This window comes from Sylvia atricapilla, chromosome 1, assembly GCF_009819655.1.
Source record: "Sylvia atricapilla isolate bSylAtr1 chromosome 1, bSylAtr1.pri, whole genome shotgun sequence".
Lineage (NCBI taxonomy): Eukaryota > Metazoa > Chordata > Aves > Passeriformes > Sylviidae > Sylvia > Sylvia atricapilla.
In genome coordinates this window covers 153144221-153165296 of record NC_089140.1, presented here as the reverse complement: position 1 = coordinate 153165296, position 21076 = coordinate 153144221, and the positions used below count along the sequence as shown (strand labels likewise).

General features: G+C 46.4%; 1 protein-coding gene across 2 annotated transcripts; it reads right to left on the bottom strand.

Moving 5' to 3' along the window:
* Positions 1 to 9400: 9400 nt before the first annotated feature.
* Positions 9401 to 21000, bottom strand: THUMPD2 (THUMP domain containing 2). Of its 2 annotated transcripts, none has more exons than XM_066337785.1 (10): positions 20894 to 21000; positions 20512 to 20644; positions 18899 to 19314; positions 17648 to 17728; positions 16217 to 16269; positions 15830 to 15917; positions 15198 to 15269; positions 13807 to 13921; positions 12006 to 12123; positions 9401 to 10543 (listed from the first exon to the last, which is right to left on the bottom strand). In XM_066337785.1, the coding sequence occupies exons 1-10, from the start codon at positions 20987 to 20989 to the stop codon at positions 10216 to 10218; spliced, it is 1500 nt and encodes a 499-aa protein (XP_066193882.1). In that variant the 5' UTR covers positions 20990 to 21000; the 3' UTR covers positions 9401 to 10215. The 2 variants fall into 2 exon arrangements, with proteins under 2 accessions (XP_066193882.1, XP_066193892.1); XM_066337795.1 differs by having other exon boundaries at positions 17651 to 17728.
* Positions 21001 to 21076: the final 76 nt, after the last annotated feature.

The following is a 21076-nucleotide window of genomic DNA, read 5'->3' as shown; positions in this document are numbered from 1 at the left end:
CGGGCGGCCCGGCCATCGCACGGAAACGAACGGGAGCGCAGCATCGGCCAGGAGCTCACAGGCAGACTGCAGTCGCGCTAATTAGTGGGTGCCGGAGCAGGCGGCGGGGTTCGGCCGAGCTCGGCCCGGTTCAGCTGAACTCGGCCGGGTTCGACCGTACTTAACTAGATTTGGCTAAACTCAGCTAGGTTCGGTTCCCAGATTTCGTGATGTCAGCCCCTAGGAATTCTGCATGACACAAACTAGCCTCTCCACATTTTCCCTTTCCAGTGGGATGCAGGTTCCACCCCCAGCAGAGGCAGGACAATTGCCGTGTTACCCACAGTACAACACCTGCCTGGCAGGCCCAGGATGACAGCAGCGAGCAGCCCTTCTGCCGCGTTTCCTCTCACGAGCATTTTAAGCCTGCCGTGCTTCACAGGTACTTTTCTCCTGAGGGCATTCCCATCTTTTTTTACCCGGATTCAATTTTAGAAAGTGGCGTTTCATGATGCTATAAATGGATGTGCTGCTTAATTATCCAATCCAAAAACAAACTCCAAGCAAAAGTAAATGTAGCAACAAGTTTGAGCAGCTTAAAAGTTACAATAATTTGCTTATAATATTGGTTCTACATAATAATACAAAAGCAAATTTATTCCGCGGGATACATTCCCGCGGGGTACGGAGCAGGACTTGGTCTCCTGTCCCCCGCACAAACAAAATGCTCCAAAATAAACCCCTTTATACAGTGCCTCACCTCCCATTCCCTCCCACCCCCGACCCACAAGATCCACAGCACTGCTCTCATCACCGCCAATTTCTGCCTCCACTGCGCACACCCCATCCCCCTTCAGGGGTCTCCTCATTTTCGGAGGTCGCAAGGATGAAGGCTAATGGTCTTCCTCTATATCCTGTGAATGACCTTTCTTAATTACACATGCATATTAAGCTTATTATAGATATAAATACATAAATATACTTTTGCTGGTACACTAAGGCAATAAATTCAATATAATTACCACTTTTCTGGATTTTCCCAGGTTTTCCCTGTTTCCCAGATAAATACAGCTTTTCTTATCTCAGTTTCTTCCTCTCTACTGAACATCTGCTGGAGAAGGGGGGGAAACTTCCCCCTCCTTCTTCTCCTAAAAAGTTATATTTTAACTACCGTTTTTAAATATTGATCACTGTTTCAATTTTGTCAACATGAATCATACCTATTTATCACAATGAGAATTGCTTCAAATTTTGATTAGCCTTAACTCTGAGTTTCCCTGGGCACCAAAATCAGGGGGTGAACCCTACATGGCTTTGAAGGGCCATGAGATCCCAGCCATCCTCTCCCCAAGCCCCTCGGCATTGGTCTGTTGAACCTTTTCAGGGTCCATTTAGCAAACTGAAGGGTTTGGCAATTTCAGGATCAAAATAATCAGAAACCCGTGAAAAAGAAACTGAAGGAAAGCCGGCTAAAAGCAGCCCCTGCTGATGACTCACTGAAACGACTCGTTCAAAAGGAGGCAGGATTGTTTCGATCCTCACCAACCCACCTGGCCATCCATAGACAGCACAGTCCAGCAGCAGAATGTCGGGAGTGAGTGCTGTTTCTGAAAACAAACTGCGTGCTTCTTTTTCCACCCCTTGCTCTCAGAACCGGTCTCAAAGGTGCAGAACTTATTTCTGGACTAAACGGACACATGGGGATACAAACCTCATAAAGTCACCCCAGGACAAGTGCCCCAAATTTCATCATCACCCCCCAGACTCCAACTCCCTCCCTTTTTACTCGCCCCCAAAGCAGGCACAAAATGAATCAAACTAGTTCAGAGAGCAGCCTGTTGATCTAATAATGCCATTTACATATATACAGCCCCTCTCCAAAAGGGGCCTCCATGTAATTTCTTATATTTTAAAATCTTGTATAAAATAGATATATTTTTCTTTGAAAATCTATTCATATACAAATTATTTTTCCCTATATTAAAAAAATTATAAACTTTACAGGTTTTGATACATAAATGAGTACAAGCAGAAATTGTATATTTATTTCAGATCTGATGATGTCCACAGTCAAAAAACCATGGTGCACCAGAAATAACATTACTCTCTATATTTAATACTAGGATATTATGAATGGCAATGTGTAAAAACCAAATATATATGAATCTGCTGTTTAAAGAAGACTAATTATATGCTGGTAACATGCTTACAGATAGCTTGGGATCTATCTGTAATTACCTCACTTCTGGTTAAATTAAAGCTCTTGACTGTAAAATCTGATAAATCAGTTTTAATCTAGGACTCCTCAAGTTAAAATAATTGTGACAACATAATGGCATTAACATTTAAAATTATATTCTTGTATACATAACACAGAACTTCATCCAATACCAAAATGTATTGAGAATCGATTTAGTTTGGTTTTATATATTCTTTGAATACAGTGAATTACCATAACTGCACTGTTGCTAAAATACAATTTTAATGTATCCAGTTTCTAGAGGGTGTATACAGTACAAGAAAAAATATTTGCAAAGGTTTGGGTTCACTTCTAATTTCTTCCAAAAGTTGTCTCTAATCAGCTGCATATACTTTAGTATTTTGAAGTACTGATATAGAAGTGTGTATTTAGTTGTATTTGTAGTTGACTTGCTTTAACAAAATATAGAAAACTTTGCTTGTCATTTGTTGGAGTCCAGGACATCCCCTTGGATGGCCTGGGACCCGAGGAAGGGAATTGGAGCCCTGGACAGGGGGGTGTGAAGACGGTCCAGGGGGCTCAGAGACCTTGGTACAGAGCCCAGGAAAACACCGGGTTTGATTTTAATCCATGGGAAAAGCTTCCAACATTGCAAAAGGAATTACAAACCACTGGGATGTGAAAACAGTAGTTTAGTACAGTAGACGATATAGAATTCAGTAGTTTTAGAGTTTATAGAATAAATGGGGACAAGATGGTGGAATTTGGGTGGTACCTCATGTACTTCTCCTTCTTCCTCCTCCTCCATCTTTTGGGGTGGTGATGGCACAAAGTAGTTAGGGTGGATTGGGTCAAAGTAGAAATGACACTTCTAGTGTGGGCACTGGGCATTGGCACAAAACAGTAAATAACCGACACGTAGTTATCTGTATAAATGTTAGGGGACATCCCATCGTGGGCAGTCGCCTCGTGTCCCAGCTGCTGTCCGGACCTCGGCTGGGAGCAGAGAAAATTCTGAGATATCGAATAATAAACACCACGAGAAACCTGAAAACAGACCTTGAGGACTCTGCTTTTTTATACTGACATGACTCGGGGCTTTTTGGAGGGCCAAGGACTTTAAACCACCTAAATCTCGGGTGGGGAGACCCTCCCCGAGAACTGGCATCCCTGGGTGGGCACTGAGTGGGCACCTCACCGAGAATTGGCCTCACTGGGTGCTTTCCAGTGGACACACAAAGCCCTCTAAAGCCAGGAAGGAACCCAGAGAAGACAGGGGAAGATTACTGGCCAAAGCAGCTGACTTCAGGCCCTGGACTCGTCACCCTGTGATCAGGACACCTCCGGGACGAATTTGAGAACATCTGCACCCTGTTCTTCAGTTTTGGTGAGACTGGTCGAATCCAGAACACATGGGGGTGGGAGTCTCCCAGGAACATCTTAAGATCCCAACTGCTTTACGAGTAGTTATGTCTGCACATCCTGCAGGCCTTCCTGAAAAGGAGCTTCAAGCTCTGCTTTTGTGGGTTCGGTGTAACTTTCCACATTGCGAAACCCACGTCCTATTTGAGCCGGCATTTTGGCAAGAGGCAAATAGAGAACTGTACCACAGGGCAACTAAAAGGGATAAAACGGCTGCGAAGCTATTGCCCGCAGGGAGAATCATGCTAGAAGCAATTTTACGTAATAAGAAGGCAGTTCCTCCTTTTTTACAGCAGCGGAGGGCTGCGCGAGAGGAACAGAGCGATGTTTCTTCTGTTGAACAGCAGCCAGCTGCTTCTCAGCAGCAGGCAGGTCCCATATCTCCTAGTGAGAATGTGGGAGGAGGGGATATCCAGCAGATTCCCCAGGTTATAGCAGCAGGAGAGAGCCAGCAGCTTCCCCAAGATGAGGCAAATAAATCACAAGAGCTTATCTCGGCGCCGCGAATTCCGAAACCTGATTCCCCGATGCCGGTCCCGGGAAAGAAAAAACTTGTACTTCATCCCAGCGATCAGGATAGAGACGTGCTTTCTTTTGAGGCATGTCCCCTGGACATGGGACAATTGCCCCAGAGGGGGGAACGGGAAGATTTAGATCGGATTCCACCTAGAAGTCCGTTTACCCCTCCCCAGACACCGCGCGAAATCGCTTCGCCATCCCTTCCTCCACCCGAGCAGGGACAGACACAACAGGGGGGAGGGGGAGTGAGCCAAACCCCAGAGCAGCAGGGAAAACAACCCCAAATCGCGCCGGCGGCGGGAGATAACACCGCGGCGCAAGGACGCCAAGGCGATGCGAGTCAATTGCGCCGGGAACAATCACACGGCGCGGACGCGGAACGTGACGGGGGGCAGCAGAAAAACACACCATGTCAGGGGGGCGCGGATCGCGGGGAAAAACAACTCGCGGGCGACCGTCGGGATTTCGCAGACCGCGAGACCGGGACAAAGGGGGAGGAAAAGCCCGTGCCGGTAGTCCGGCGTAGGGTGATGATGGAGGCTACGGGAAGCGAAATGGGCAAAATTGTGTCCACATCGCAAGGTGTGGGCAGAGAGCCAGGAGGGGCGGCGCAGGCGCAGAGCCGTGCACTGCAAACCCCAGAGGCGCTCGCGGCTCACGTTGGCGCAGGCGCAGTGGGGGTGGGATGTATCCCAAGCCGCAGTCTCGCTGCGGGCGGGGTAAACCCCGATGGCGAGCGGGACGGGGCGGCCCCCGGGGGCGGGTCGAGAGGGAACGCCTCCCAGGGCGGTGCCGGGACGATGCCAGCGGGATCGGAGACGGCGGGGGCGGTGCAAGTGTTGATGGGGTGGGGCCAGGGCGGAGAATTTCCCCAAGGGGCCGCCTCCTCACAGCAGACGCCACAAACCATAACCCCGCCCACGAGCGGCGCCTCAATACCAACACGGCAGCCACTCGGTGATTCAATATCAGCTAGCTCGTTCAGGCACATGGGTGCACATCCAAACATCACTGCAGTGTTTCCCAGAGATCCAGAAATGGAGAGTTTGTTACAAGCACAGCGTCTTCTGTCAGAAATGACTGAAGAGATCCCCGACAGAATATCGGTCGATCGACAGGGTCCGGTTGTCGCGATGCCAGCGCCACCTAGTGGCGGGACTGCACAATTACAGCAGCCACGGTGACTTCCACATCCCGCCATGGTAGCAACAGCGCCACCGAGTGGCGGAACACCCACATTGCATCATTTTTTCCCAGTCACATATAACAAGCAGATTTATTCTCCAAAGCAACAATTCCAACAAGAACAAATGGAGCCGTTGTCAACTTTAGGGGACCACGAAGCAACTCAACTTCAACAACAAGCATTTGCCACAGACGACAACATGATTCATATTACTGCTTCACAAGGCATTCCTTTCAGATCAACAACTGCATGTCCTTCATCTCAAGATTTCATGAAACAATTTTTTCCACAATTTAAAGAAATAGCTTTGGAGCTCAACCCAGATTCAAACATTCAATTCCCTCAAGTGCTCCTTCCACCAAAAGGCAAACAAGCATCTCTTCAGTTAACTCCACAGACGCTTTCTTCAGTTACCTTCCAGCTATCTGATGGCTCAACCCTTTGTTTTGGTAATGCTGCACAAGGATCACGTGCTGCACAAAAATCCCAGCATTATACTCCTCAACTAGAAGGGAGAGAAATGCCAAAAAGAGAAATATGCCTCAAGGATGAAGGGATCACGTCTCAAGAAGATGGGAACAAACAACAAATAAAGGCAGACTCCGGAATAGGAGGAGCAGTGTCACAATCAAAATCTCAAGAATTAATTCCATTTTCTCAAAATTTACAGATGTCTGATGCACAGATATCCAGTGCAACAGACTGGACTGAGACAAAGAAAAAAGTATTAAAAGAACTTAGTTCAGCAGGCACAAGAAGTTTAGTACTGCCAGCGGCATACTGTGCACAAGGTCAAAATGCAAGATGGGAGAGATTGGATCATGATGTGATCAAAGACGTGGTGAAAGCCATGCGTGATAATGGATTGGGATCCCCGTACTTCAAGCAGCTTTTGAAGGCAACATTTAATACATATGACTTAACACCTTTTGACCTCAAATCCATTGCTTCGATGATTCTTACAGGTTCGCAAATCCTTATCTGGGAAGCAAAATGGAGAAGAGCTCTTGAAGACCTCAGGAGAAGATATCAAAGAGGACCAAATTCAGGTATCACCGTGTCACAAATGGCAGGTGATCCACCAAATGATGAGCCATGTCATCAAGCAAGAGATTTACCACGAGAAGTGTTAGCAGATATAAAAGAAGCAGCAAGAAAAGTAATCCTGCAAATTTCACCAGCAGGAGTTTCAGAAAGTATTTATACAGAAATAAAGCAAAGCACATCAGAATCTTTCTCCTCATTCATTGATCGTCTCACACAGGCAATAGACAGGCAAGTCAATGATGAGGCAGCGAAGCCACATCTGCTTCGAAGTCTTGCATTTGCAAATGCCAACACAGAGTGCAAAGGTATCATCAGTGCGATGCCAGGTCAGCCTTCCTTAGCAGAAATGTTAGAAGCATGCAGCAAAGTAGGAACACCAGAGTATGTGGCATCCATTCAAGCAGACATCTTGGGAGAACGTCTAGGAAAACTTATCGAAGCCCAGACTGAAAAGTTCAAAGAGGCTTTTGCAACTCTTCGACAAAATGACTCCACAGCAGAAATGATGGTGAAACTTGTGAAAGCACAATGTTACAAGTGCAGCAAACAGGGTCACTTCAAGAAAAACTGCCCAGAACATACAAAGAATGCAGATCCATCAGGTGTTTGCCCGAGATGCAGAAGAGGAAAGCATCAGGCAAGCCATTGTCATTCTAAAACAGATGTGGATGGAAACTCTCTGCCTCTCTCAGGAAACTCCAAGAATCTTTCCTCAGAAAGGGAGTTTTGTGAAGAACAGCTCTTAATTTTGTATTACAGCAAAATATAAGATAACATATGGTCCAAGTGATTACAGAAGAATTCATCTATACGTACAGTAAGTCTCAGCATTCACACACAGATGTTTCTTTGGTATGTGTTTTTCCACAGAATGGGGGGGGGGGGGAGGTTGTACTTTTTAAATGTGTTTGTACTTCAGCACCAAAGAAACTTAGAGGGAACATCTGCAAAATTTCCAATGTTGGTATGACTACAGGGCATACATCATTATTTTCAGGTCTCAGCACTGTAAACCACAAAACATCAAACAACTTCAAAAAGCAAAGGCTTGAAGACCTCAGTTCACTGATCAGTTCTAAAAATGCAGCACATATAAAGAGTGAGGGTCAGTGTGACAATTAGCACTGCAAGTGCCATTTACATTCCCTTTTTGTTGGTGTTGCAAGACTAGAAAAATCAGTTTTCATACAAAAAAACCCAACCCCCCAAAAAAACCCCAACCATAAAGGGACCAAAATAGCCTTAGGACACAGGTAAATGTACTACAATAAACACAAAGAACTTGGCAAAACAACACAAAACCATGCTTCCATTCCTCATGAGTATCAATCATCTCACATTTCCATGTGGGCACAATGTGGCCTAAGCTTTCTTCTAAAATACCAAAGCAAAAATTTTCACCAAGGTATTTTTAGATGTTTTTGTAAGCACAATGGCTGAAGAATGTCGAACCACACTAGAAAAATATAGTTAACCTGAATCCAAAGTAATTGTTTTTAAAAAAGTAACATTTTCAAAATACAATTACATATTATTCTTTGATATGCTCAATGTTAAAAAAAGCAAGCCAAGTGAAACAAAACCAAAACCGGAACAAACAAAAACACCCCCTCCAACCTACCCTTACAAAAAAAGTTTGCTTTAGTCCAAAGTGCTGCTGAGTTTCAAAAGGAAGTCTTTAGCATAGACTGCACAGCTGCAAAAATATACATTAATAACTACAAGATATTTTAGGACAGAAAAGTGTTTGAAAACACAAATATATTCCCATTTTATACTTTTCTCAGTAAAAACATTTGAGAGAAAATGTGCTGAAGTCAACAAAATAACATTATTAAATCCCACTCTGCTCTTTAAGTCAGTCAAAATCTTAGAACAGAAGCATATAGAAATGTATTTAGTATTTTATCCTAATGTTCTCTTCCCAAAAGGCCTCCAGTGTTCCTGCAGATTGGCATGGCTCAGGAAAGCAGTGAGAAGTCTTTATGTTTAGTTCTCAGAGAAAATGCGCAATTATTTTTGGCTTTTGCTATCTCAGCCTTTGTACAAAGGATGCTAAAACACGGAGGAGAAAGTGATTTCAGTATTATCTTGGGCCCTTTATTTAACGCTGGTACAGTTATAAAGGCCCCATTTTGACAGGTCAGAAGAATCAAGAGAACAGAAAAGGTACAGCGAAGTCACAACAGTGAGAGGGTGAGAGGCCGGGGCAGGGAGGGCCCAGGACACACAGAACGGAGTCGGGGCCCTGGGACTTGCTGCAGCTCTGGCTGTCAGTGCTGCTTCTGTCCCCTTCGGTGCCCCCTTCCTTCCCAGCAACTCAGGTGGCTCGCTGTTGAGGGTTAAGTTTGTTCCTTTTTACTCTAAAGACTTTTTTCCCCATTAGTTACCGAGGAGACTAAGTGTGGTACTTAAGACTATTTAACAAAACAAAGGCATGGTCGAAGCTCGGAGGGAGAGATAACTGAGTTTTGGGGCAGGTAAAGGACAGCTTGAGGCACCTTGGCATTCTGGTTTTTTTCGGCGTTTGGGGGGGGAGAGAACGGCTGGATTGGTCTCTTCTAGAAGAGTTCACTGTCTCTGGAGAAGTCCAGTCCTGGGAAATCTGCCATCATCTGCTCGCCCTGGAATTCTGAGCTCCTCTGCCACCCTGTGGGAGCTGGGCCAGCCCAGCCCTGCCCTGCCTTCACGGTTTGGTCAGCACTGCTCCTCTTGTTACAGCGTGATTCTGCATCCCCCTGCCCTGCTGGGACACCCTGCCCCTGCCCTGCTGGGGACACCCTGCCCCTGCCCCAACACCCTGCCCTGCCCCGCTGGGACACCCTGCCCCTGCCGGGACACCCTGCCCCTGCCCTGCCCTGCTGGGGACACCCTGCCCTGCCCCGCTGGGACACCCTGCCCCTGCCCCGCTGGGACACCCTGCCCCTGCCCCTGCCCTGCCGGGGACACCCTGCCCCTGCCCTGCCCTGCTGGGGACACCCTGCCCCTGCCGGGACACCCTGCTCCTGCCCCTGTCTGCTGGGAGACCCTGCCCCTACCCCGACACCCTGCCCCTGCCCTGCCGGGACATCCTGCCATCCCAGCTACCAGCCTGGAACTTCTCCACTGTTCCCAGCTTGGTGCTCTGAGGATCCTACAGTGGCACTGAGACCAAACTGCCCTGGGTTTTTGTGAAGCCAAGTCCTCGAGATTCTTGATACTGTTTTTGTTATCAATGCTGTAGTTGTTTTTTTGTTTGCTTTCTTATACATACTAGTAAAGAACTGCTATTTCTATTTCCAAAATCTTTTGCCTAAAGCTTTTAACTGCAATTTTATAATTGGAAAAAAAAAGGGGGGTGGTGGTGGTTTACATTCTCCATTCCAAGGAAGCTCCAGCTTTCCCTGGCAGATACCAGTCTTCCCAAACCAAGACACTTGCCTATCCTCCACCTAAGAACAATCTCAACATTAAAAACAATTAGAACAGACAAAGCTGTAGCTTAAATATTACTTTAAAATTAGTAGCTGGAGTGGACAGCCCAAAGATCATGGGCAACCACATCTGGATTTGCAGTTCTGCAAGTAAAGACTTTCTCTCCCAGAGAAATTCTTCCCAATACTGAGCAGCTTTGCCTAAAGGAGAATTTGAGGACTCTGCCTCATTACAACATACTATATACTGTTTCACTGTGTACAACACAGTAGAACTGTCTGAAAGGCTGCTAAGCATCTTCCATCTCTCCTAAAAACCTAAGAGAGAAAAGCACAGTGCCTTAGGACATCCAAAGAAAGTGAGGCAATCCAATGGATGGCACTGGGTTTGTCTGCATCAGCAGGGTTCCACCGAGTCCTGCTGTGCTGCTTCTGAAGTGTCTCAGGATTCAAGTTCCCTCCAGCCCAGGAGCAGATAGCTCCCAGTTCCCAGGAGCAGACACCTTCCTGTATTTGTGTATGAAAGCATCAGTCTTCCCCAGACTAATGGCATAGACACCCTCTGGCACCAGAGACCCAAAACATCTGCTGAGAACAGATTCTCCACCACCCTGTGCCAAGGACGAAGAATTCCCATCCGCACTCAGGGCTTGTGCAGGGTCTGCTCCACTGTTGCCATCAGCAGAGTCACCTCCAGCACGCTTGGTCAAGCCATTCACACATCTGTGGAGCTCCTGGCTCAGCAGCAACACAAGAGTCCCTCCAACACGAAGCACTCTGGTAATCACAGGAAAAATAAAGGTTAGGTCTTGATTCTTCCTGCCTTTGCCTGGGCACAAGGCAACACTGCTGACACATCAGATGCCACCTGCATTCAGTAAAACATCTGAGTGTGTCACGGCTCAACTCAGCGAGCTGCATCTCCACAGGGAATTTAAATCCCAGATCTGCTTACCTCTTTCTACATGGGAGAACAGGGCCCTGTCCTGACTCTGAAACTTTTCTGATGGTAGCAGCTCTTTCAGTTGATTTAGCAGGGAAGATGGACTCATTTTTTACCACTATCAAGCCTATGGTTTTTGGAGATTGCAAAGGAACAGCCTCCCAGTGCAGCAAGGGCTTCTCAGGTTAGCAGGGTAATTCTGAAACTGGCCTTTCCTTTTGGGAACTTGAAAAGGTCTGCCCTTTCCCTGTTCCACTGATCCTTAATGCTTTCAAACTCAGGAAGCAGAGGAAAATTAACCATTGCTTGTAAGTAATTTTTCTAGGTATATGTCCAAACATTACACTTGGCTTTGAAAGAGGGAAAAAAATATTATCCTGACTAAGTTTACAGCAAGTAGCTTGACCAGTTTTACTGATGGGGCTCTCATGGTCCCTTCCTCATCTCCACCTTCCCAAGGGAATATTTTGCTCAGGATGGACCAATAGAGCAAATAAGGCCAGAAGGCAAGCACAGCTAAGATTGCCACACCATTCTGTGGTGCCACACCACCTTCTCACAACACTCCTGCCTGGAGTGAGTGAGATCAACACCCACTAAAGACCGGTCCTAGAGAAAGGGCTTGTTTTCAGGCAAGAAGCAGAGGGAAGATGGTGTGAACTGTCTGTTAGAAGCAGCTCACCTATTAGCTTGGCTCAACTCTGCCACAAAATGACACGGTGAGAGATGAAAGAAGACACCTAAAATTAGACCAGGTTGCTAGTGAGAGATTCCTGGATAGCACAGAAAATGCACGCCACTTTTTCTACTCTGAGATCCTTCCTGTCAAGGCAGGTTGGTCAAATCTCGGCTGTGACCTCAAAAAGGAAAGCCTATGATTTTATACAAGCAGGCCTCAACTGAAAAAGGATTATACCTTTATTTGCCTGGCCATGCTTTAACTTTGTCCATGTAGGCCTCTCCTCCTTCTCCTTTCTGTCACACTTTTGAGTGTGGCTCAGAAATATTTCATTATCATACCTTGCAAAGAGCATTTGTGAGCACGGCTCACACAAGATCATTCCTTGTCAGCCTGTGCTGCCATCAGCACTCACAGCTGGCAAAACACAACACAACAAAACACAACAGTCTCTAAGGGACAAGTAAAGGGCCGAGACTTCCACAGCCTGCACAGGGTCAGAATACACAGCTGGAGAATGTTTGGAACAAAGCAAATCTGAAGCTGACTGAATATCTGTATCACAAACAGTCGTGGCACTTGCATCAAACCCCAAGCCTGTCAAAGGCTACACATACCTCTCCATTTCCTGGAGAATATCTGGTAGGAGCTGGGCATCATTTGTGGTCTTGAACTTCTTCCCAAATGGAATATCTGAAATAACACTGTCGAAGCTCTCTGAAGGCAATGGCAATGCTGCAGAATAAAGGCAGGTCTTTATCTCTGAGTGTCTGAAATACGCACAGCAGCTGTGCCCCCACTCCCCTTTTAACACTGTCTGCCAGCTCTTTTTGGGTTATGCACCCGGATTCACAGCTCCTTCTGCACTGGCCCTCACAAACACCCCTCTGGAGCCACCACCCTTCTGCAGACTGGGAAGAGACAAACACATGACAGCATGGCTTAGTTTGCAGATTCCCTGCTCCTGGTGATGCTTGCCCCTGCAGCAAGGCTCTCATATAGGGCACCACATGGGTCCAAATTAACTGCTGTGTCTCAACACACCATACATCTCAAACATGAAAATAATTTAGCAAAATACAAAAGAAGAACTAAGTTTGTGAGCACTCAGTGAAAACGTTCAAGTGCACATGTATGAATGGCAAGGAACCACATCAAATTCCACCCCATCTCCCTTTTCTCCTCCCAGGAATCTGGTTACAGCCAGAATCACCTGGATTCCATCAGAGCCAGTGTCTTTGAAGTGCTGCCTTAGAGTTTCTGCATCCCAGCAAAGGTCAGTTCCCCAGATGAAGATGCTAGGCTGTGCAGGCCAGGCTGAGATCCTTCCCGAGACCCTCTGGGCCCCTGTCCCTCAGGGTGCTCAGAACTGACCGGACCTGAGCAGACAACAGGACTAAAGGCCTCCAATAGTTCCTCCTCAACTAAATTCTGCTGAGATTTTATGCCAACTTCTCTAGAACTAGCTGGAGATGTTCCCCGGACCATTCTTGGGTCAATGCTTGCAGCACAACAACTGGGTATCAATTTTATGTGCAAATGAAAGGACAAGTCACCTACAGCCCTGCTCAAGAAATGCAGAAATAACAGCTTTTTGACCAGTGATGAAGACACTATCTACTTCTTCAGTTTAGAAAACCTGACACCCAAGTACTTTCCATTAATCTAGAAACCAAAGTCAAACACAGCTTTTAGGTGAGAAATAAACCTACATTTTTATAAAAAAATAAACAGTATTTCTTACCATTCTGGTAAGAAATACTGCAAGATTAAAAAAAAAAAAAAAAAAAAAAAAAAAGGCACACTTCATCATTCATGCACAGGGGAAAACAGCCAGCTTGCCTGTCATGTATTTCATATAGGGATAATTTAGCCTCAGACTTTGAGGTCCAGAATAAGGTCATGAAATGATTCTTTGTCTGCAGACTAGCTTGTGAATTAAGAGGAAACAGATTCCCTCTTACAAGAGAAAGGCACCATCATTCAAAATACTCCTACTGCAAAACATGAACAATTCAGCTTAGCTAAATGAGTCCTCACCATTACTCTCCTGATTTAAGTTGCAGGTTGCATTTTATTTGGATTTGTCCTGGCTGTGTTCCATCAAGATACAAAGAACTCCCACATGGTACATTCTCTTTGTGGTATTTGCACTTTTACCATTAAGAAAGACAACTACTGTCCATGCCAGATAATTATAATTTTTATTGTCTTCTGCTGACTTCATTCTTACCAAAGTTCCCAGGTGCAGGCAGCATGGAGGAAGAATAAATAATTATCCCATCACTAGCACTACAGAGTCACCACCTAGCTATTTGTTGAGAGTTAGCACTATATCATGCCACCTCAAGAGAACCTACATTTCCTGTACAATCCTAGAAACACAAAAAAATTCACTTGGCAAGCCCACAGACACACCTTTCACAGAAGTTTTAAGCAGCTCAATCTTGTCCATTAAGCCTGCAGTTCTAATGTTCCCATCTGCGCCCTCTAACTGCGAGTCACTTACATCAGCACCCCAGTAACAGGCTTCCTGTTCAGAGACAAAGAGAAAAGTCATTTTGTTAACACTCAGGTGATTTGTTTTATAAACCCTTCTCAGAACTGCCTTGTTGCACAGCTCTTGAAAGACAACCCCCTTTCTGGGCCATCTGCTATTGTCCCACAGAGCAATTCACAATCCAGAGGATGGAGGAACGGAGGAAGTATGTGCGATCTTCACTCTTTTAATGTTCTGGTCTGTTCACAACAGTTGAAATTACAGAAGTATCAAGAGCATGTCCTAACAGCAAAATCCCAGCTAGCTGCAGCCAGCCCCACTGCCTGTAATGCTAACAAACTGTCACATCACACCAACTCCTCTGACCCCGGGATAAGCCCAGAAAGCTTTAGAAGTCGTGATTGCCTCACACAAACCCTGCTGTGTGAATCAATAGGGCCTTGCAGGACACATTCACCTGGGGGAATGTCTGCACTAAAACACTTCTAGCAGCTGCCTAGAAAGATGAGCTTGGTTTCACCTTCCCTCTCGGTGGGGGTTTCCTCACCCCAGATTTCGGTGGTTTAAAGTCCTTGGCCCTCTAAAAGCCCCGAGTCACGTTGGTATAAAAAAAGCAGAGTCCTCAAGGTCTGTTTTCAGGTTTCTCGTGGTGTTTATTATTCGATATCTCAGAATTTTCTCTGCTCCCAGCCGAGGTCCGGACAGCAGCCGGGACACGAGGCGACTGCCCACGATGGGATGTCCCCTAACATTTATACAGATAACTACGTGTCGGTTATTTACTATTTTGTACCAATGCCCAGTGCCCACACTAAAAGTGCCATTTCTACTTTGACCCAATCCACTCTAACTACTTTGTGCCATCACCACCCCAAAAGATGGAGGAGGAGGAAGAAGGAGAAGTACATGAGGTACCACCCAAATTCCACTATCTTGTCCCCATTTATCTCTATTCTATAAACTCTAAAACTACTGAATTCTGTATCATCTACTGTACTAAACTACAGTTTTCACATCCCAGTGGTTTGTAATTCCTTTTGCAGTGTTGGAAACCTCTCCCATGGACTAAAATCAGACCCAGTGTTTTCCTAGGCTCTGTGCCAAGGTCTCTGAGCCCCCTGGACCGGCTCCACACCCCCCTGTCCAGGGTTCCAATTCCCTTCCTCGGGTCCCAGGTCATCCAAGGGGATGTCCTGGACTCCAACACTTTCCAGCCATGGACTTTGGACAAACTAGTAGAGAGAAAATCCTGTATCACAACTACCAGTTTCTCTGCAAAGGTCCAGCCAGCTGTGACTGGGATACTTACAGGCCACTCTTTGGCAGCCTCTAGTAGGATTGTTCCTAGTCCACACATGGGATCCAGCACAAGGGCACCAGCCTAAGAGAGAAACAGAGGCATTACTGCATCCCAAGCAAGACAGACTCCTTACCCAGGACAAAGCTTACAAAGGGATGTACATAATCCCACTGAATCCAGCACAGGTTAACAATATTCCCTCACTTGTAAGGGAATATAGTAAAAAGCTTCACTACAGACAGCCCTGAGGTGACACTCAGGAGGAAACAGCACAAGTAGACTGCAGATATTGGTACCAAATTAGTCTGTGAAAAGAGATCACATTTCCTTGGGAAACAACACCAAAGTTTCATTTTTTCACTGTCACTGGACAGTGAAAAAGATCTTGCCACTTGGACATATATCTGTACAAGGATTAACAGGTCTGTTGGGAAGGACTTGGAATTACAGCAGGTACCTGGCTGAACAGCAGGTGACAGCACACTCTCATCACAGGCATGGCAGACCCTGTCCACATGCACTAGAAAATGGGGCATTAAAATCACCACACTCCTTCAGAGCGTCCAGCTCCAGTCCCGATGAGCAGCACCCCCCTCCCCTTCATTCAGGACTCCATTTCTTTGCCAGGAACATTCACTGACACTGATTTCAGCCAGAGATGCCATGGCCCAGGCGACTGTTGACCGCAGTCCTGCTGTTTTGATATACTCTCTGTTTGCCAATGGAAGCCTGCAGAGAGCAAAAAACAAAGCCAAATAACTAAACCAACAGAACCACCCAGAAAAGCCCATGTAATGTCAAAGAACAAATGAACTGGACAGATGCACTGAGAATCAGAGAAGTCTGCTTTTAACCATAACTAACCGTAAAGTAATTTGTGTTCATTTAAAATGCAGGCAGACTGCAAGACTGATTTGACAACCAGTGATTATCAAACCAAAAGATAAATACTCATGGTGGACAGCAAGATTTACAAATCTTGCTTGTTCTGATAGTGCCATGACAAATCTGGTGGGGAGAATGCTTACCTGAAAAGAGGAATCCCCACCACAGACTGAATGTCATTAAGATGTACAAAGATCTAAAAAGACGAAAAAAAACCAAGTCCAACATTTTAAAGTCTCAAACTGACACGACAATAGCTTTAACTCATTTAAACCAGATGCAGATGGTTCTAGAAACTTCTGATCCCATTTTTAAGAATAAAAATGCATACTATAAACAATAACAATTAACTGTAAGAAATCCAACTAGATAATCTGAATGACATTTTAAAGATGATTTCATGCTTAAGCAAGCTGAAGAGGATTTTTTCAGCCAGGAATCCACCAGCAAGCACTTGAATTTACAAGGGGGCCTATTTTTCCTTAACACAGCATGGGAATTTTTAGTTATAAATCCATTTACTACAAGTGTGAGAATATTATTCACTGTACACTAGCAACAAAATAAATATAAAACCATCAACCAAACAAAAAATTCCACCCCAAAAATCAAACAATGAAACAAAAAACCTAAACCCCACCAAATACATAAATAAACCCCCCAAACAAATAACAACAAACAACCCCACCATCATCCCCACTATTACCACTAAGGGGCAATTCAGTGTAGAAGTTATGTATAAATAATCGTTCCAGAAATGTAGGCAGCTAAAAGAAATTGTTCTGCTGTCCCACAGAAAGCATCCAAAAAGAAGAGTGAGCTCCCCCAGCAGGTCCTGCATGACTGCAATCCCTACCCCTGGAAAGCACAAAGGGAAACATGACGCTATTGAAAAGTCCCAGTCCTCAGCACTTTGATAGTTTTAGAGCAAAAATCTGGGCAAGAACAGGAGGTCCATATGAGCCACAACAAAGCCGTACAGAATGCTCAGCGTGGGAAAAACAGTGCCAGTAAATACACTGCAGAGCATCTACAGGTCTTGGATCTCTCAGCATCAGTGCTGACAGCAGCCTGCACAAGCCCAGGGCAGCGATGGAGAAGCAGCTTGTCAAGAGCAAGGTCTCCAGGCAGCTGCACAGGAAGGGTGCACTAAGTGAGCTGCCTGTCAGACAAGGCAAGAGGCGGCTCTTCCACAAACGCCTTCTCAGCTCCTGGAGAACACGCCCTTGCTGCTTGTTCTTTTCTCCTTCAGAGGCCACAGATGGCCCATGGCTCAGGTGATTCCCACTTTCACACAGTCAGAGCCCAGCAGTCTGTAAGGGTACTGGATCCTGAAACAACTCCTCTATGGACCCCTCCCATGCAGGCCCATGCAACAGGCTGCTGTTAATTCCAGAGCTCTGGAAAACACACGCACACACGGGCCGCTTTGCTCAGTGCCACCAGCTGATCTCCAGGTAAACTCAGCAGCAGAAAGACCAGCAGGGAGAGGTCCCATGGGAGAAGGGAGCAGAGAACAAAACAAGAGGTGTCAGGGGTGACTCTGGAAGCATCAACAGGCAGACAAGTACCACTACCTCCAGGTCAGGGTCCCGCAGATCAGCACGCCACCCGCACTGCTTCACGAGTGTCACACCAATGGCTCTTCCCACCTCCTGCAAGGGGCAAGAACAGTCACAGCCAATAAAACCCCACAGAATTCAGGAAACGGCAGATCACAGCCTTGGATGTGCAAGAAACCCCCAGGAAAAGAAAGACTGTATGCCTAAGAGAACAACTCACGCAGTTCATGCCAGAAGAGGTACAACAGGGCAGAGCAGGTGAGTGAGGAGCAAAGCAAACACACCACATGGCAAACAACCAACACTCAACTGGAGCAAAAGAGGCTAAAGGTCAAGTCCTGAGCAAGTGATAACAAAATATTCACTTGAGTTGGATTTGATCATTGTGGATCCCCTCCAACTCAGAATATTCTGTGATTGCCACAATTTTGGAATTCTTAATCACATGCACAAAATACTTCCAATGGCTCTACAGCAGATTACCTAACAGAAAACCTGTAAATGCACAACTACAACTCACAATTTTAATGCCTTCATTACATATAGAAAGCCCTGATTACCTTCAGAGTATAAGTTTAAACATAGCACAAATTTAGGCAAACACCCTTGTAGGGAGGGTCACGTGTCTCACCTTCGTCAATATACCAGCTCAAGTTAGGAAAAAAATCTAAACTACTGTTAACTTCAAGTAAGATAAACCTGCACAAATGGGAAGAGGGCTGGATGGATCAGACCCCTGGAGGTCTGTATGCCACTACTCTTTTCTAAGGACCAAGCTCCACTTCTCCCAAGACTCATCCTAGGGCTGCATTCCTGAAGAACAAGTTCTCCCCAACACCTAACCAGAGGTAACAGAAGCTGTAAGTTCAGGCTTTTACCCCTTCTTCTAGACTGCCTGCCACAACTGAGAGAAGTTTGGCTCCATGGTCCTTCCAATAGCCCTTTAAATAACTGTACACTTACCCAATTGCTCCACAGGGCCAGAAACCTCAAACTCTTACCTTTGCTTATCCTCCAAATAAATATCCCAAATAAAAGGTACTGATTGGAAAAACATTAAGGGTAATAGTGCACAGAAATTAAAAACAGCATTTGTATTTCTACTTGCTTAAGGTGAATGCAGGTTAAGGGCTTTTCGAGAAAATGCAAAAAAAGCTTACACCAGTTTCTTATTCCAGAACACACAACACAACTCAAATGACAAACTACACATCTCTGTTCACCTTTGCTGAATTCTTTTAAGACACAGATACTCCAGCATACCTGTGAAGTAACTATTTTGGCAATCGCTCCACTACAACGACAAGACACTCTGAAACTGAAGCTTAACTTCTCATTCACAACAGGACTTTCTCCACTGCCTTTTGAAAGGAATTCTGAGGAAGTCTTGCTCTCAGTCCAGCACTCCTGACTGCTCATTCTCTCTGGCGCCGCACAGGTCCCTCCAGGTTCCACCTGACATTCCTCAGACACAACTGCTCTCACTGGCTCCGTTTTCTGCCTTTTACTTATACTGGTGGTCTCTTCTTCTGACTTCCTCTTCAGAGCCAGTGTGTTTTCTTGAGAGACATCATCTGTTTCCCCCTCGTGTCCATGAAGTTTTCTCCAAACAGAGATAATATCCAGCCAGTATTTTGGATCCCCAACGACAAGGCTTTTAATCTCATGAAGCATTTTCCCTGGAAGAAAAAAGCAGTTTTCAGTATAGTACTTCAGCCTTGGCATTTCATTTCCCTATGGACTGAGAACAGCTGTTAACAGCAGCTGTGTTCAGATTTCATTCTGTGTGACTCCAGAAACCAGCAGCTGACACCACAGGCACAGCTGAGCTCTCAGCACCCGTGTTACCCACCAGAAGGCATACAGGCATCCCTGTGATTACAAGCTCTGCACAGCCAAGATTAAATCATGCAAGGGTTGAATTCTGCACAAGAACACTGCAGCTGCAGAAAACCAGACCACCTGTGAGAGTCATTCCCAGGGACAGAGGACCAGCTTACCATGCCATCCTCCCCAGAAAGCACTTGGCCCAGGACTAAAAGATGCAGGACACTTTCCAGAGTTGAAAGCCAGACACAAACATGAATTACTTTGAGTCATCTCAGGCAAAAACAAGTTTATTCTTTCAAAAAGAAAATTTCTGCTTCCCATTCGTCACTCTGCCTTCAACCCTGCAACAGACATGTGTGGGCAGTCCTAAGCTACAAGAGAGGCATGAGGAACAAGAGAGGCCAATTCACTTAACCTCAAATCTGGTCAAGAAAAAAAAAAATAAAGGTCTATCTAGTTATCTATTTTAATAATATCTATTATTAAAATTTTAGAATCATGATCAAATTTCATCCTTAAAGCTGAAGGTAATCTATCTCCCAAATAAACACCCACCAGCAGGCAGATATCATTCCATCCAACTTGAAATTCTCGTTCCAACAGTGACAAAAAGGATGACCCAAACAGGTAAGACTTAGAAGAAAGTTGTGTACTTAATAGTAAATTGACACGAGATATAGGTCGGGATTCACTTTGTTTAACAGAAATAAGACTTATTGGTAAAATAAACACAAGAGATCCAGAGCTGAACTTTGGTTTTCGGGTGGGGTGTTCTTCACTTTTTTGGGATCGGGCAGGGAGAGAGAGCCTCAGTAATACACATATACATTCAGTGCCGGCAGAATACAGGCGGGAAGGGAGCTATTAAAAACAATTTTAAAGCCCTTTTCAGGTTAAAAAAATGTTGAAAACACACGTGGGTGAAAGACGCTAAAGAACCGATTAGTGTCAATTAGAACTACAGCCACTAGTAAAAAACCCACCTCATATTTCACAGCTAGGAGGCAAAGGGAGGCTCCCCGTCCCCGCGCAGCCCGTGTCCGTACCTCTGTTCCCGCACACCGGCAGCGGGCTGTGTTTCTTCAGCAGCAGGAACAGGCGCTCCCCCGACCGCAGCCTCCGCAGCTCGCCCGGCCTCGCCGCCGCGCTGAAGAACACTTTTCCCGAGACGCAGTCAACCTGCGGGGAGAACACCCGTGGGATGGGGCCGGGCGGCTCCGGGTGAGCCCCTCCCGCAGCCCGCGGGCAGCGCAGCCCCAGCCCCGCACGGGCGGCGGCACAGCCCGGCCTGTGCTCGCCGGGCTCCGGGGCGTGCAGGGCACGGGCTGCGTTCCTGCTGAGCCCGACCGGCCGGAGCGTCCGGGCGGGCACCGGCTCCGGCTCCCCGCTGACCTGGACCGGAGCGCCGGCTCCCCGCTCCCCGCTCACCTCCGTGGCGCCGAGCCGCGCCCGCACCTCCCGAGCCAGGAAAGGCTCCAGCCCACGGCCCGCCGTGCAGAAAAACCGCCCCGGCTCCACCGACATCTTGATGGGGCGGGGCCCTCCTGGGGGGCGGGGCCCTCCTGGGGGGGCGGGGCCGCCTCGGGGGGGCGGGGCCTGAGAGCGCCTGGT